The following is a 14,116-nucleotide window of genomic DNA, read 5'->3' on the forward strand; positions in this document are numbered from 1 at the left end:
GTTCCAGCGTTGGCACTGACTGGCCATTGGCCTTCTTCTTAGCCTGGGGCTAGCTAAGCTCTGCCTTTCCTGCTAGGATGCCCACCTGAGCAGCATTAGGTAGTGCCTACTCTGAATACCATTTATCCCCCCAAACCTTAGAACAGCACTAACCTTTGACATTGACCTTGAAGCGCTGGCTATCTTGGCCACCAGACGTCGATACACGGCATTCCCAGAACCCGCTGTCCCCAAGAGTCAAACGGGGCACCTCGAACTCAGCTGTGGTCCTATCTGGCTCCACAATGGCTTTGGTAGACTGAGACAAGGAGGCAGGGACAGAGAGTGTATACTACGTGAGACGGGTATAAGTAAGTATTGACTACTGCTGGAACACAGACCCCATGGCATCATGTCACCAGCTAGCCTGCCCTATTTAAGTCATGGCCAGGGCAGTGGGCAGAGCCTATAAAAAGTTCCTTGGGTTAGGGACCCAAGAAATGAACGGTCAAGCTGATGAGACGGGGGAGCAGACAGAGGGTTGGGGTGACCAGGGCTGACCAGGAGCATGGTGCCGTCTGGCTTGCGGAGTTCCATGCTGCCCCGTACTGGGAAGGGATTCCCGGCAGCTGCACAGTTGATCCGGGGCATTGTCCCTAAGTTGAACTCCAGCTCTGTGGCCACATTGAGGATCTGGGGGATCCGGTCTAGAGAGAGAAAGAGAGGGAAGCCATCTTGAACAATCCTGGGGCAGCCATGTGACCACCCAAAATGCCCCCGTCCTATGTTCTGCATCTCAGTGAAGGTCCTACTGTCTGTCCTGCCACTTAAAACTCAAATCAACAAGGTCCTGCCACATGGGTCCTTCAGGTCCTGATGCCCCACATCCAGTCAGGTCTAGGGTTCACCTCCTCCATCTCTCCCATCACATCTCCTGGGATGTTCTAAGACTCAGAGTCAGACCCTCACCACTCTGCCAGCCCTCTCTCTCTCTCTCTCTCTCTCTCTCTCTGTGTGTGTGTGTGTGTGTGTGTGTGTGTGTGTGTGTGTCTCGCTGTCTGTCTCACAATGTAGCCTAGGCTGACCTGAAACTCACTTTGTCGCACAGGCTGGCCTTGAACTCCAGACAAGCCTTTGCATCAGCCTCCTGAGTGCTAAGATTGAAGGTATAAGGCATGTTCACTTACTGCCCCTGGCTTTTGTACTCTACTCATGGTTCTTCCTCAGATACAAGTCTGACCAGCACACACTCTTGAGCAATTTCTATTCAGCTCCTCACATTTAAGCAGCAACCCTTGGCCCATATTCAAAGGCCCAGTCACGTGACTTCTGCTGACCTCTCCCCGAAACCCCTACATTTTTGTCCCGGTTTACAAGCAGGGTCTCAACTCCCTGCACTTTCTCTACATTCTTCCCCAGTCATCTCTCTTGCGTCTTCCACATTAAATTTCAGATCTTGACTCCTCCCAGAAGGAGGTCACCCTAGAGTGCCTTCACACTGTGGGCACCTGAATGGTGAAAACAATCTACCACATTTGAACTCCCCGAGGGAGGGACTTGGGCAGAGATGTGTTTGATGAAGGATCGCCTCGCCTGTCTTGAGGGGGGTCTCAGCAGCATATACCTGACTTTTCACAGTGGACTCCATGCCACCCGGAGGGGCAGACGCAGCCGCTGAACCGATCACAAGTACCACCATTTTGACACTGACACTGGAGGCGACAATCTGCCCCAAAATGACCAGGTGCACATGCTAGGAATAGAAGTGATACGGTTACAGAGGGCAGGCAGGCTCAGCAGAGTTCAGATGGGACACAAGCTCTCCAGTAGACTGGTGTAGTGGTGGTGGTGGGCACTGGTCAGGGGTTTGGAGGGTTTGGTCTTCAAGTCAGGGACAGAGTGAAGGGTCTGGTACACTTATACCCACAGGAGGTGGCTTAGTCCATACCTTCCTGGCACTGGCTTCCCCTCCAGCCAGATCCACAAGAACAGCCATAGGGATCTGGGAGGCAGAAGGTGAGACCCCGACAGCCTGCTGTGCCTGGGCACTGTTCCTGGCAGCTCTGTCCAAAACGACCTTCTCTGCAGGCTGAAAAACGGTGTGCAGTATACAGACTCTGTGTGTCTCACATGCTAAGTGTCATCTCCAGCGTTTTACATTCTTCTCCCGACCAGACACCCTTTCCTGCCTAGGTCCTAGTTTTTCCCACTTACCCTGCTCACAGCGGGTGCCAGTGAATCCAGGGGGGCACACACATTCGCCATCGTGGTCATGACAGACACCTCCATGCAGGCAGCCTGGGCAATCCTTGACACATCCCGGCCCCCAGCGTCCAGCCTCACAGCCTGGAGGAAAGTGTTTTCTGTAGCTGACCTTCACCCACCTGCTCGCAGCTGCTGAGGACTAGGGCAGCTCCTGGGGCCCCCGTGGATCCTGAGACCCAAAGGAAGTACATACGAGGTTCACAGCCTCCCACATCACCTCTGCCTTCTGCCCCTTACCTCGCACGATGAGCCGAAAGAAGGCACTGCCCAAGGGGCTGGCCTCTAGGTAGGTGGCGCTGTAGATGCCACTCGATGGTGGCTGTACATTTTGGAGCTGCAGTTGAAACCGCCCATCATGGGCCTCATGCCAGTCTAGGGTATGGAAGTAGGATCCTGGGGAACACAATCAAGGGCCCTCAGAGTCACAGGGAGTCTGGCATTACCTCCCTCTGCCATGGTCCCACCAGTGTGCCCCGCCCACAGCAATCAGACCTGGGAACACCACAGTATCCAAGCTAGGAAGCAGGAGAACGCCCTCTACGTGCTCTCTGAGCCTCCCAACACACCAAGTCCTTCCTCTCCCCCATCTCCATTTCATAAGCCAGCCCTCTTCTTGTGCCTTTCACAGGAGCTCCCTGTTTCCACACTGGCCCTGTCTGCCTACCCTCTGCTGGACAGCCGGGGGGCAGCTTTTACAATAGACTCTTCGTACCCCACTACTGTTCAATGCTCTCATGGCTCCCCTTGGCTCCAGGATGGCAGCCAGTCCCCTGGCAGTTGTTCTCACCACCCTGGTCCCTGCTGAGGCCTCCAGCCCCATACCCCACCACACCCTGCCTGACCCCTGACATTCTGGAATTCCAAAATGCTTGTTTACCCTCTAGAAACGTCTGTCAGACCCTCCTGCTTTTGTTCTTGTCAGCCCCGCCTCCTAGTGTGCTGTTTCTTTCTAGGTCTAGCTCTTTTGCCCCTCAGGGCTTTCCCAGCCTCTTCATCTAGAATCCATACTGCTAGTCAAGTGTTCAACCCTGTTCCTTCCTGTCTTTGATAAGAACTCCAGACAAACTGCAGAGACTCAGGTCTCCCTCCCTGATTCTGCTTCTGCAGCTCCCTTTGGTTCAACGCTTTCTGCCCAAGGAAAAAGATCTTCTCCCTGAGGAGCTGAGTATCCAAGAGTCGACCAGATTGTGGGGATGAGGCAGCCATTTTGGGATGTTCTTAAGACAAAAAAAAAAAAAAAAAAAAAAAAAGAGTCCTTCCAAGGAGTGGATAAGGACAGGGTGGTGGGCAGGCCCAGAGCTGAGACCCACAAATCTCTGTGGATTTCAGCATATGTCTGCCTTGGGATCAAGGATCTGAGTAAGTCTTTGAGAGAGGTTAGACTTCCCTTGGCCTGTGCTGGGCACATGTTACCAGCTTTCTTCTTTCCTTTGGGGACTACTGCTCCCCTTAGGCAGGCCATGTGACAGCACCTGCTAACTCCCAGGGGAGGGTCAAAGATGAGGCTTTAACATAGCACTTAAGAGGTAGCTGGCGAGTTGGGGATTTAGATCAGTGGTAGAGCACTTGCCTAGGAAGCACAAGGCCCTGGGTTCAGTCCCCAGCTCCGAAAAAAAGAACCAAAAAAAAAATTTGGGGGGGCTGGAGAGATGGCTCAGTGGTTAAGAGCACCGACTGCTCTTCCCGAGGTCCTGAGTTCAAATCCCAGCAACCACATGGTGGCTCACAACCATTTGTAATGAGATCTGATGCCCTTGTCTGGTGTGTCTAAAGGCAGCTACAGTGTACTCATATATAATAAATAAATAAATAAAATATAAAAAAAAAAAAAGAGGTAGCTGGCCACAGGTTCCTGGTCCTCTTAGTACAGTAGGTGGGTGGCTCAGGGCTAGAAATGAGATGGAAGGTCCTGGAGGTTGGCCAGAAGCATCCAGAAGGTGGACCAGGGTGATGGGCTAAGTATATGGTTGACCAGGGATGGAGGTCCTGGGGTGTCAACACCATGGGTCTACCCGTCCAACCAAATGCCCCTCACCATTGTTCTTCCAAATCACATCAGTCTGCTTTTCCTTGTGCACTCGTGCAGAAAGCACAGCGGTATCACCTTTGTTCACCGTGTGTGTGACCTTGTCTGGAAACAGGTGTGCTGTGGGTGAAAGGTAAGGTCAGTGAGCTACAAAACAGCCCTCTCTCTGGCGGGTCCCTCTCCTGGTAGGCCAGACTCACCCCCCGGGCTGTTGTGCACATAGAGGACTCGAGTGCGCCTCGTGCCAGCTCCACCCACGCAGGAGAAGACGCCTACTAAATCCGAGGGCTTGGAGAAGCCCCGCAGCGTGACCTGGTGTGAACCGTTGCGAGTGAGGTGCAGGGGCTGCCCGGGTGGGAAGGTGCGCACTATGCGATCATCCTTTTCCAGCAGCAGGGGCGGGCCCCAGACGTCGGAGCTCCTCCCTGCTCCCGCCTCACCAGACACACAGGTCAGGAAGAAACGCTGGGGTTCGGTGATACGCAGATTGGCCAGCAGTGTTAAATCCACGGATGCACCTGGGACCAGACAACAGTGACTCTGGGGTGGAATCCTGCCAACTCAGCAGCCCCAGGAGCGCGCGACTCCACCATCGACTTGTGTTAATGTTTCACTGTGCCCTCCGAAGAAGACTTCGCTTTTTCAAAGATTTCCGCCCATTCCCTTCCCTTCCCTTCCACACGTGCTTGCCCTTTACCCTCAAGCCTCTTCCGTCCTAAAACATAAGCAAAAGCACATGCCCTTCTCTGGGCATGACAGGGAATGAGCTATGCCTCTGTCACCATCGGGTCACTGCCCTGTCTCCTCTCTGAACCGTTTCCAAGGCTATCCCTGAGCCACTCATCTCTTCTCCACCACGGAGGTGCAGTTTAGAAGAGTCACCAAGACTGGAGTCTCATGAGGACACACTCCTCGTTGCTTAACTAATTGAGGACCATTTGGTTGGCTGGGATTGAAGATAGGGGCAGGAATGAAGTCACGAGCCCCACCTAGCCAGGGAGACACAGTCACACGTGGGTCTAGATCCTGCCTTCAGAAGCTGGAGGGCCAGACACAGAATCCCTCCCAGGTCAGGAGTTGGAGAAGAGGGAGGAATGCCAACCCAGCCTGGGGGAAGGGAGGAGACGATGCAGATAGGAGATTCATCAGAAAAAACAAAAACACAAAGGACTCTGGAGTTATTCAGGTGAGGAGGAGCAGAAGGAGAAAGTTCAGGGGTAGGGAGAGGCCATCCTACTGTCAACAATGAGAAATATTATAGTGTGGGGAGGGGAGCTGCCCAGGGCTAAAGCACCTGGAGTATAAAATATGTACCCTGAAGTGGGCAAGATCGAGGGGAAGAGGGTGACTAGCCTGCCTCAGATCTGTGATTCCAGACCTTCCAAGGCCCCTCCTCACTGTCCCTTCCCGGCCTGTTAGCTGTCAGGTAATCAATTCATTTAAATACCATTTAAATTACATTTGACAGTCTATCAGAAGTCAAAGAAAATGGCATCTCCCGGCCGTCTCGCAGGCACCAAATGCCCTTTCTCTACGGCACCCTCATGGCCCCCAGTGAAGTTGACATCCTTTGAGTAATAGTTATTCTCAGGCTTCCTTGAGCACGTTCAACTGCTCCCTCGGTTTTAACTGTCACCCCTGAGTCAGTAGCCCTGGTGCGGCCTTTCAGCTCCAAATGCATTTGCATCAGTGTTTCCGAAACCCTCACCTCTCCCAGGTTTTCTGAGTCAGAGGACAACGCCCATTACCTGAGACACTAACTTCAGAGTCACCTTCTGTTCCTGCTGTCATAATAATTAATGTTTATTGGATGTCAATTATGCACCGGGCCCTTTAGTGATGCTCTCTTCCTTTCAGGGCCTGACGTCCTTGGAGGTGTGTGTTATTATCTCCATTTTACAACCAGGGAACAAAAGCTCAGGACTTGCCCAAGGTCACACAGTTAGAAACTAGCTGAGCCAGGTTGGCCTAGCCCGAACTCCTCTTCTCTAAGCTCCCAATCTGGAACATATTTCTACAGTTTTTTTCTCGTGGGAGTCCATACCTCCCAAGCTTACACTTACTGCTCTGGTGGCTGCCTACTTCTCTTAAGGAAATCCCTCCTGACTTTTCTGGGCCCATGGCAGAGTAAGCTGGCTCTCTTGTCAGTGCTCCTCAAGAACTCTTGATGTCTGTTTCTGTCTGGCCCTCATCCCTGGCCTGTGCTCCCCACTAGACTGTAAACCACTCAGAGGCACTTCTCTAATCAGCAGACTGAAAGAAACTGCCACCAGCTTTTAGAAACTTCTCCAAGACCTCTGTATACTCAGCTCCATTTAGACAGCAAACGTGTCAATCTGAGAGGCTAGCATCGTTTAATTGTCACTGGATGGGTTTGGGTGTTTCCATATTCTCAGCCAATGGCCATTGGTGCTAAATAAATAATAATAATATATTATATTATATTAGTATATTATATGATATTAATTATAATATAATATTATGTTATATTATATTATAATTTATTATTATTATTATTATTATTATTATTATTATTATTATTTTGGGACAGGGTCTCTCTATGTAGTTCTGGCTATTCTGGAACCCACTATGTAGACCAGGCTGAAATTAAAGCCATCATGCCTGTCAGTCCAATAAATTATTGCATAAGCCCAACACAGTTACTCCTGAGGTCCAAGTTGATGATTGACCTCTACAACCCCCCCCCCACACACACACACTGACCTCTGCTCCCAGCACCTGCCTCAGTTTTCCCTACCCCATCTCATTTTTGGTAGATCAAAATGATGGTGATGATGATGGTGGTGGTGGTGGTGATGGTGATGATGATGGTGGTGGTGGTGGTGGTGATGGTGATGATGGTGGTGGTGGTGGTGGTGATGGTGATGATGGTGGTGGTGGTGATGGTGATGGTGGTGATGGTGGTGGTGATGATGGTGGTGGTGGTGATGGTGGTGGTGATGATGGTGGTGGTGGAGGTGGTGATGGTGGTGGTGGTGGTGATGGTGGTGGTTCCTGCTTTTCCCTCCAATGTTTAAGTTGTGTTAAAACACATCTACCCTAGAATTTCCCAGCAGAACCGTTTGTAAACAGTCAATTCAGTGTCAATAAATACCTTCAGAACATCGTGCAAACATCACCACCCATTTCCACAGCTCTTGTTTTTGTTTTTGACATAGGGTCTCACTATGTCTCCATATGGCTAACATGGAGCTCTCTATGTAGTCCAGGCTGGCCTTCCAAGTGCCGGGATTAAAGGAATGCACCACCACACCCAACTTCATAACTCCTTTCATCTTGTCAAACTGAAATGCTGCACCCATTAAACAATAACTCCACTCCCCTCCCCCAACCCATGGCAGCCACCATAGTGTGAGGTCCATTGCTATGCGATGCTAAGGTTTCTTGAGGGTGGGGAGCTCAGATTAAGGCCTTAAAATCAGGAGTCAGGGAGGCGCTCGGGGAAGACTTACCAACATGAGAGGCCAGAAAAAGAATGGGGAGCAGGAAAGGGGATCCCCACCAGACCATACTCCGGAGGCTGACCTGGGCCAGCCGAGGCCGGCTGGGCCCGGGGTCAGTTGCTGCGGGTCTGAGGGTTCAGCCTGTTCGGCTCAGTGCACCTCGGTGCTGGGGAGGAAGAGGAAATGATGCTTAGGGTGGGAGGGGTGGCAGGGGCGAGAGGGGTGGGAAGAGTTGTCCTCCCATGTCCAGCCCCCAGTAGCCTGGGGATGGGTGTGGTCTGGAAGTCCCTGGAGGGGGCCATTTGAGGTGGGGGGCGGGTTGTGACAAAGACAGACCTAGGGACGGTTAGGCTATCCTATCCCTTCTATCCCTTCCATCTACATTGCTGGAGCTCAGGAGACAGGAAAGGGAGGAAGCCAGTGGCTTCCGCCTATTGAGAAGGTTGAGAGGCAGGACATTGTTCTAGGGTCTCCCCTCCTCCCAGCGACACACACACACACACACACACACACACACACACACACACACACACACACACACACACACACAGAGTCTCACGTGGCTCTTTATACATGTGCTCCAAAACACAGATAATAACCCCTGATCCTAGAGAGCAGGTCACAGAAGCACAGCATGAACACCCCCCAAACATCAAGGGATTAGGAGCATGAAGACCTTTTGTGCCTTTCTCATTGTACAGATGGGAAAATGGAGACCTGTGGTGTGTAGGGACTGGGACTTAAAACTTCTTGTCTGGTTGTTGATTCCTCCACGCGAGACACATTGACGAATTCAGGGGAGCACAAAGCTGTGGGCTGTGACCTGGATGTCCCTCACCCACATATGCCTATTAGGCTTCCTTCAGCTCATCATCTGCTCATTGCCCACCTGTCATTATCCAATGTGCAGCTGCCATTATCCAATGTGTGTCCCTAGACACTTCGGAGTAAGACGCCTACCCAGGAATTTGCAGCCGCTTTCGCCTGTTTCAAAATCGAGGCTTAGTTCTCATTACACAGCTGAGGTTAGCGTTGGGTTCGCTTTGTAGTTCAGACTGGCACGAACTCTTTATGTAGCCCAGGGTTGCCTCAAATTCATGATTGTCCTACTTCCCCTCCCTGAGTCCTGACATTATAAGTCTGTATGCAGACAGTAGTGCATGAGCCAGTCAGAGGACAATTCGTAAGGATCACCTCTCTCCTTCTACCATTTGGTTGCAGGGATCGAATTTAGGTCATCAAGCCTGGTGCCGAGTGTCCTTGCCTACTGAGGCTTCTCAGCAGCTCCCATCCGGTCTTAGAGGCTGAGCACACCTGGCACTGGTCCCTGCCCCTTGGTCTGTCTTCCAAAGTCCCACTGCCGTACTTTTTAGACCCGTCTCAGCGTTCTGATGCCGTGTCCTCACTGCCAGTTCCCAGACAGGGCATGCATGCCCCACAGAGCACCCACGGGGAGATGCTTTCATGGAGCAGGAGAAGCTACAGGGTAGCCTGGGCTCACTGGTGCAATCTGTGTCCCCAACAATAAAGGAGATTGAGACCCGGTGTCAGCTTGAGTGACTCGGAGGTTTCAAGCCCTCCGTCTGGAACTGGGACTCTGTTCCTCAGTTCTGCTGAAGGTTATGTTCTTCTCTGGATCTAAGAGGTGCAAAACTACTTTCTTGGGGTCCCTGGGAGGTGGACTTGAGCCGAGATTTAAACCCCAACACTGATGTTGTGGAGAAGTATGAAGAACACTTTCCTTTTTAAGATTTGTAATTTTATTTTATGTGTATGGGTGTTTTGCCTGCATGTATGTCTGTGTACCATGTGTACTTGGTGCCCGCAGAGGCCAGAAGAGGGTGTCGAATGCCCCTGAGATTGGAGTAACAGACAGTTGAGAGCCTTCAAACCCAGGTTCTCTGAAAGGGCAGCCAGTGCACTTAACCACTGAGCCATCTCTCCAGCCCTAAGAACACTTTGTTCTTAAAAATGACAGAAATAATTACAGGTGTATTTTCTGAATGGGGAAGTTTAAGAAGCTGTGATGTGAGCACACGCAAAGCTTCAGGCCCTTTGAACTCCCCATTTTGAACTAGGGAAAGAAAACACCGTTATAATTGTCTGTTGATCAACCCAAGACAACCGTTGGGGAGTGCGTACACAAAAATTCGTGTTATAAAACAGTGCCCTGTAAGTGTAAACACACTCTTGCATATGTTGAAAATAACTTAAATACCATCAGTTTGCAAATAGCAAGTGCCACATGAAGTATCACCCCGAAAACAAGTGTTGAGTGGGTTGTGGGTGCATCTGCTGCTACAATAGGAAGAGTGAGAGCGCAGTGCATAGCTTACGGCTTTGGTCTCTGGAAAATTAGAGGCCCAAAGTAATGAGAATGCAAACAGGCGCTCTACACATCACCAGGTTAACTCCTTGCCTTCCAAAAAGGTAAGGTATGGTCAGCTCCACCTCGGGTGGATAATTCACTTCTAATAAAGCTGTTCTTCTCCAAGTTGTGGAAATTCCAGCTGTGGGCACGTAAACACTTTTGGGGGTCTTGGTGTCACTGTGGAGATGTATGGACTTTCTGGGTTATGAGGAGCTGGGGGTGTGGGGGGTCAGGCTTCCTGGCCTAACACAGAGGTGGAGTTTTTGGCACCTCCCCCCCTTGCAGGGGTTAGGCTTTCCTTGAAGATGAATTTGTTTCCACCATTTCAGGAAGAGGTGCTCCCCCCGCCTCCTCCAGGATCCAGCACGCACAGCTTAGCAGCCTGAAATAGAAGTGGGCTTTTTCCTGATGGTACGACTGTTGGTGGAGGTGCTAGCTGAAGAGTTCAGGAAAGGTCATGGAAACAGAGCAGGGAGGGGGCTGTGCGGGGTGTGTGGAAGCCTGGACTTTGAAGCATTTGTTTTGGAGAGAGCTTTTTTCCTCTAGGACTGGGTAATGAGGAAGTAAGAAACACCCTCTTAAGGTTGAAAATAGAAACAGAACAGTTTAATGCTGGTTCTCAATTCACATTAACCGAGTTGTGGCCCTACTGTGCATCCTGAATAAGCAGTTTCTACCACATACTATTTCTTGTGAGATATATATATATATATATATAATGAATATGCTGGGATTTGAACTCAGGACCTCTGGAAGGGCAGTCAGTGCTCTTAACCACTGAGCCACCTCCCCAGCCCGAGATTTCTTTTATTATCTATTTTAGTGTGTGAGTGTGTGCGTGTGTGTGTGTGTGTGCGTGCGTGTGTGTGTGTGTGTGAAATGTACATGTGTATGTGGTGTATGTGCATGTTTGCATGTGTGTTATAAGTACTTGTGTGAGTGGTGTGTGTGTGTGTGTGTATGTGTGAAATGTACATGCGTATGTGGTATATGTGCATGCTTGCATATGTGTTATAAATACTTCTGTGAGTGGTGTGCGTGTGTGTGTGTGTGCGTGCGCGCACATGCACGTATGTGCAGACTCACGTGTATGTGTGTGCTAGTATACACTTGAGCCAGAGGCCAGAGGATGAGAGATGCCCTGGTCTGTCATTTTTCTTATTTCCAGAGTCTCTCACTGAGCCTAGAGTTAGGCTGGTGGCCAACACCATGTGCCTGTCTCCTCTGCCTCCCAAGGTGCTTGGGTTACTAGCACATGTGTAGGCACACTGGGCTCTCGTGGGTGCCGTGGTTATGATCACGGATTCCTCATGCTGTGCAACTGAGGAACCACTGAGCCAGCTCACTAGCCCTCTTGTGTGATTTTGGTTCTTTTAGGTGCACAAGTGATTTGATCGCCTGTTTGTCTCTATACCATTTGCGTGTCTGGTGTCCCGGACACCAGAAGAGAGCCCCGGATCCCTTGGAATGGTAGTTATAGACAGATGTGAGCTGCTTTGTGGGTGCTGGAAAATGACTCTGGGTCCTCTGGAAGAGCACTTGGTGCTCTTTTTTAAAGATATATTTTTAAAAAGATTTATTATTTATTTTATATATGCAAGTACTGCCTTGAGACACACCAGAAGAGGGCATCGGATCCCATGACAGATGGTTGTGAGTCACCACGTGGTTGCTGGGATTTGAACTCAGGACCTTTGGAAGAGCAATCAGTACTTTTAACCATTGAGCCATCTCTCCAGCCTGGTTTATTTATTTTTAAGTAGAGCAAAGATATTAAGAAAAAGCCAGGGGTTGGGGATTTAGCTCAGTGGTAGAGCGCTTGCCTAGCAACCGCAAGGCCCTGGGTTCGGTCCCCAGCTCTGAAAAAAAAAAAAAAAGAAAAAGAAAAAAGAAAAAGCCAGGAAGAACTGAGAGTGGGAGGGGGTCCAGGGGAGGATTGCCTACTTATTTGGCACTCACCCCTATATCTCCACCCCTACATGACCACCCCTACCCCCCAGCTTTGGCAGTGTCTTTCTATATAACCCTGGCTGTCCTAGAACTCATTACATAGACCAGGCCAGCCTTGAATCATAGAGATCTGCCTGCCTCTGCCTTCCAAGTGCTGAGGTTAAAGGCATGCTCCACCATGTCCAGCCTCATTCAAATTCTTAAATATCGGGTCTTGTCTGCACAGTTCTGCTGATGTGCATTTGAATGATGAGTTGAATTGATGAGTACAGCGGAGCCAAATCTCAGCCCATCTTTGTAGCTTCCCAGCCTGGGGCAGGACCACAGATGGCATTTTGAGTGGCATTTGTCTATCAGGGCAATGGTCAGGAGGTTGTAGGGTGGACAACTGAAGTCATAGTTGAGGGCTAAATTTGCTTTTGGAATCTCTACTGTGTTAGGAGAATGTCTGTGATGTAGCAAAGCAAGTGGAAACAAAGATGGTGGAGACGGTCCCTATCTTTACATAGATGCATGGTATAGAGAGAAGAGACTCTGCATGGGCAATTCCAACAGATCTTCCTGGTGTGTACCAGTGTCCATAGCAACACAGCGAGACCCTTCAACTTCCAGGTTAGAGTTATATGTTTCCTACAGACTGATTTCAGGCTTTAGGTGGTGATGGGAAGGACAGACATTGCTGGAAATGCTACTGTTGTAGTTTTGACTTTCTTTGTGAGATGTGACCACTCTGTGTCTTACTGGATTCTAGGGCACTTGGAAGGCTCCAGATTGTGGGAGATCTGCTGTGTGTGTGTTTATTTGGTGCTAAGTCCACTCTTCTTTATGCTAGACTATCCTCCACCTTTGATCTGGTCACTTCACTCTTCCTTTCTCAGCAACGGGAGACTAAGGAGATGGAGGAACAGAAGACCCCACAGGGGTCGGGGAGGAACTCATGCTGGAGGAAGGTGAGGAGGGACGGTTGGCAAAGGCTTGTTGAGTTTGTATGTCAGGTGGAAGGGAGGGAGCATCTCTCAGGTTTACCTGGCCTTTATTTTTTTAAACAGTGCAGATGGCAAGCATGAGGTTCATAGTGCCCCATGGGTTTCCTCAGTCCCAGGGTAGTGGGCCAATGGACGTGAGGCAATTGCTAACACTACCAGCCGCCATGACCTATCAGCTTCTGTAACTATCACTCTTAGCTGGAAGACATAGCACTTAGGGAAGATTTCATTTGGGGTGGACGAGATGGCTGAGTGGGTAGGAGGGCATACTCACTGCTCTGGCACCCACATAGTGGCTCACAACTGCGTGCAACTCCAATTCCAGGAAACCCAATGTCCTCCTCCGGCCTCTACGGGGCTCCTGCACACACAAGGTGCACATCTATTCATACGGGCTCACACACAGATACATTAAAAATCTTTTAAAAAAAGAAGAAAGAAGGCAAGATTTTATTTTTCAAATAGTTTTTAGATAGTACAGAGTTCCTTTCTAATAGGTTACCCTATTAATGTCACTCGATATTAATGTGGCACAGTTCCCAAAACTCATGAACCCCTGTCGACTCCTATTGTTAAAGACCATTGCTTATTCAGATTTCCTGTCTCCCCATGTCTCTTTTCCATAGACTCCCACATTACGTTGAGCTGTCATGTCCCTTCGAATGCCTCTTAGATACAAGTTCCTCTGGATTTCCTTGCTCGGGTGACCTTGGCAATTTTAAGGAGCACTGCTCTAATATTTTATAGGATGTCTCCCTACTGGAATTTTCCTGGTAGTTTTGGTCATGTTTAGACTGGTTCTTCGAGTTTCTGGGGGTGAAGTGATCTTAAGGCTGCTTAGTATCAATATAACGACCCCGCTGACCTTGACCTCTGAGTTGAAGTAGTATTTGTCGGGTTTCTCCACTGTAATGTCATTTTGTTTTCCTACCACAGTATACTTTATAAGGAGTGGAGACTTGTGCATTTCTCCCATGAGGGAGAAGTAGTTACACAAATTCTTTGGAATTCTTTTTTTTTTTAAAAATTATGACTTCATTTATTGGCAAGTGTGCACACACACCCAGACATGAGA

At 49.8% G+C, this 14,116-nt stretch overlaps 1 protein-coding gene across 2 annotated transcripts in view; it reads right to left on the reverse strand.

Annotated features, from left to right (window-relative positions):
- The window catches only part of Tie1 (tyrosine kinase with immunoglobulin-like and EGF-like domains 1), a 19,565-nt gene extending 11,701 nt beyond the window's left edge, over positions 1 to 7,864 (reverse strand). The window contains exons 1-9 of one of the 2 annotated variants that reach the window (XM_087551453.1): positions 7,744 to 7,864; positions 4,471 to 4,788; positions 4,280 to 4,390; positions 2,482 to 2,637; positions 2,194 to 2,325; positions 1,928 to 2,068; positions 1,604 to 1,732; positions 541 to 686; positions 154 to 298 (exon numbers count right to left, since the gene is read on the reverse strand). In XM_087551453.1, coding sequence (XP_087407579.1) covers positions 154 to 298; positions 541 to 686; positions 1,604 to 1,732; positions 1,928 to 2,068; positions 2,194 to 2,325; positions 2,482 to 2,637; positions 4,280 to 4,390; positions 4,471 to 4,788; positions 7,744 to 7,801 — 1,336 coding nt within the window. In that variant the 5' untranslated portion in view covers positions 7,802 to 7,864. 2 annotated transcript variants of the gene reach the window in all.
- Positions 7,865 to 14,116: the final 6,252 nt, after the last annotated feature.

The sequence above is a fragment of the Rattus norvegicus genome, chromosome 5, assembly GCF_021556685.1.
Source record: "Rattus norvegicus strain SHRSP/BbbUtx chromosome 5, alternate assembly SHRSP_T2T, whole genome shotgun sequence".
NCBI lineage: Eukaryota > Metazoa > Chordata > Mammalia > Rodentia > Muridae > Rattus > Rattus norvegicus.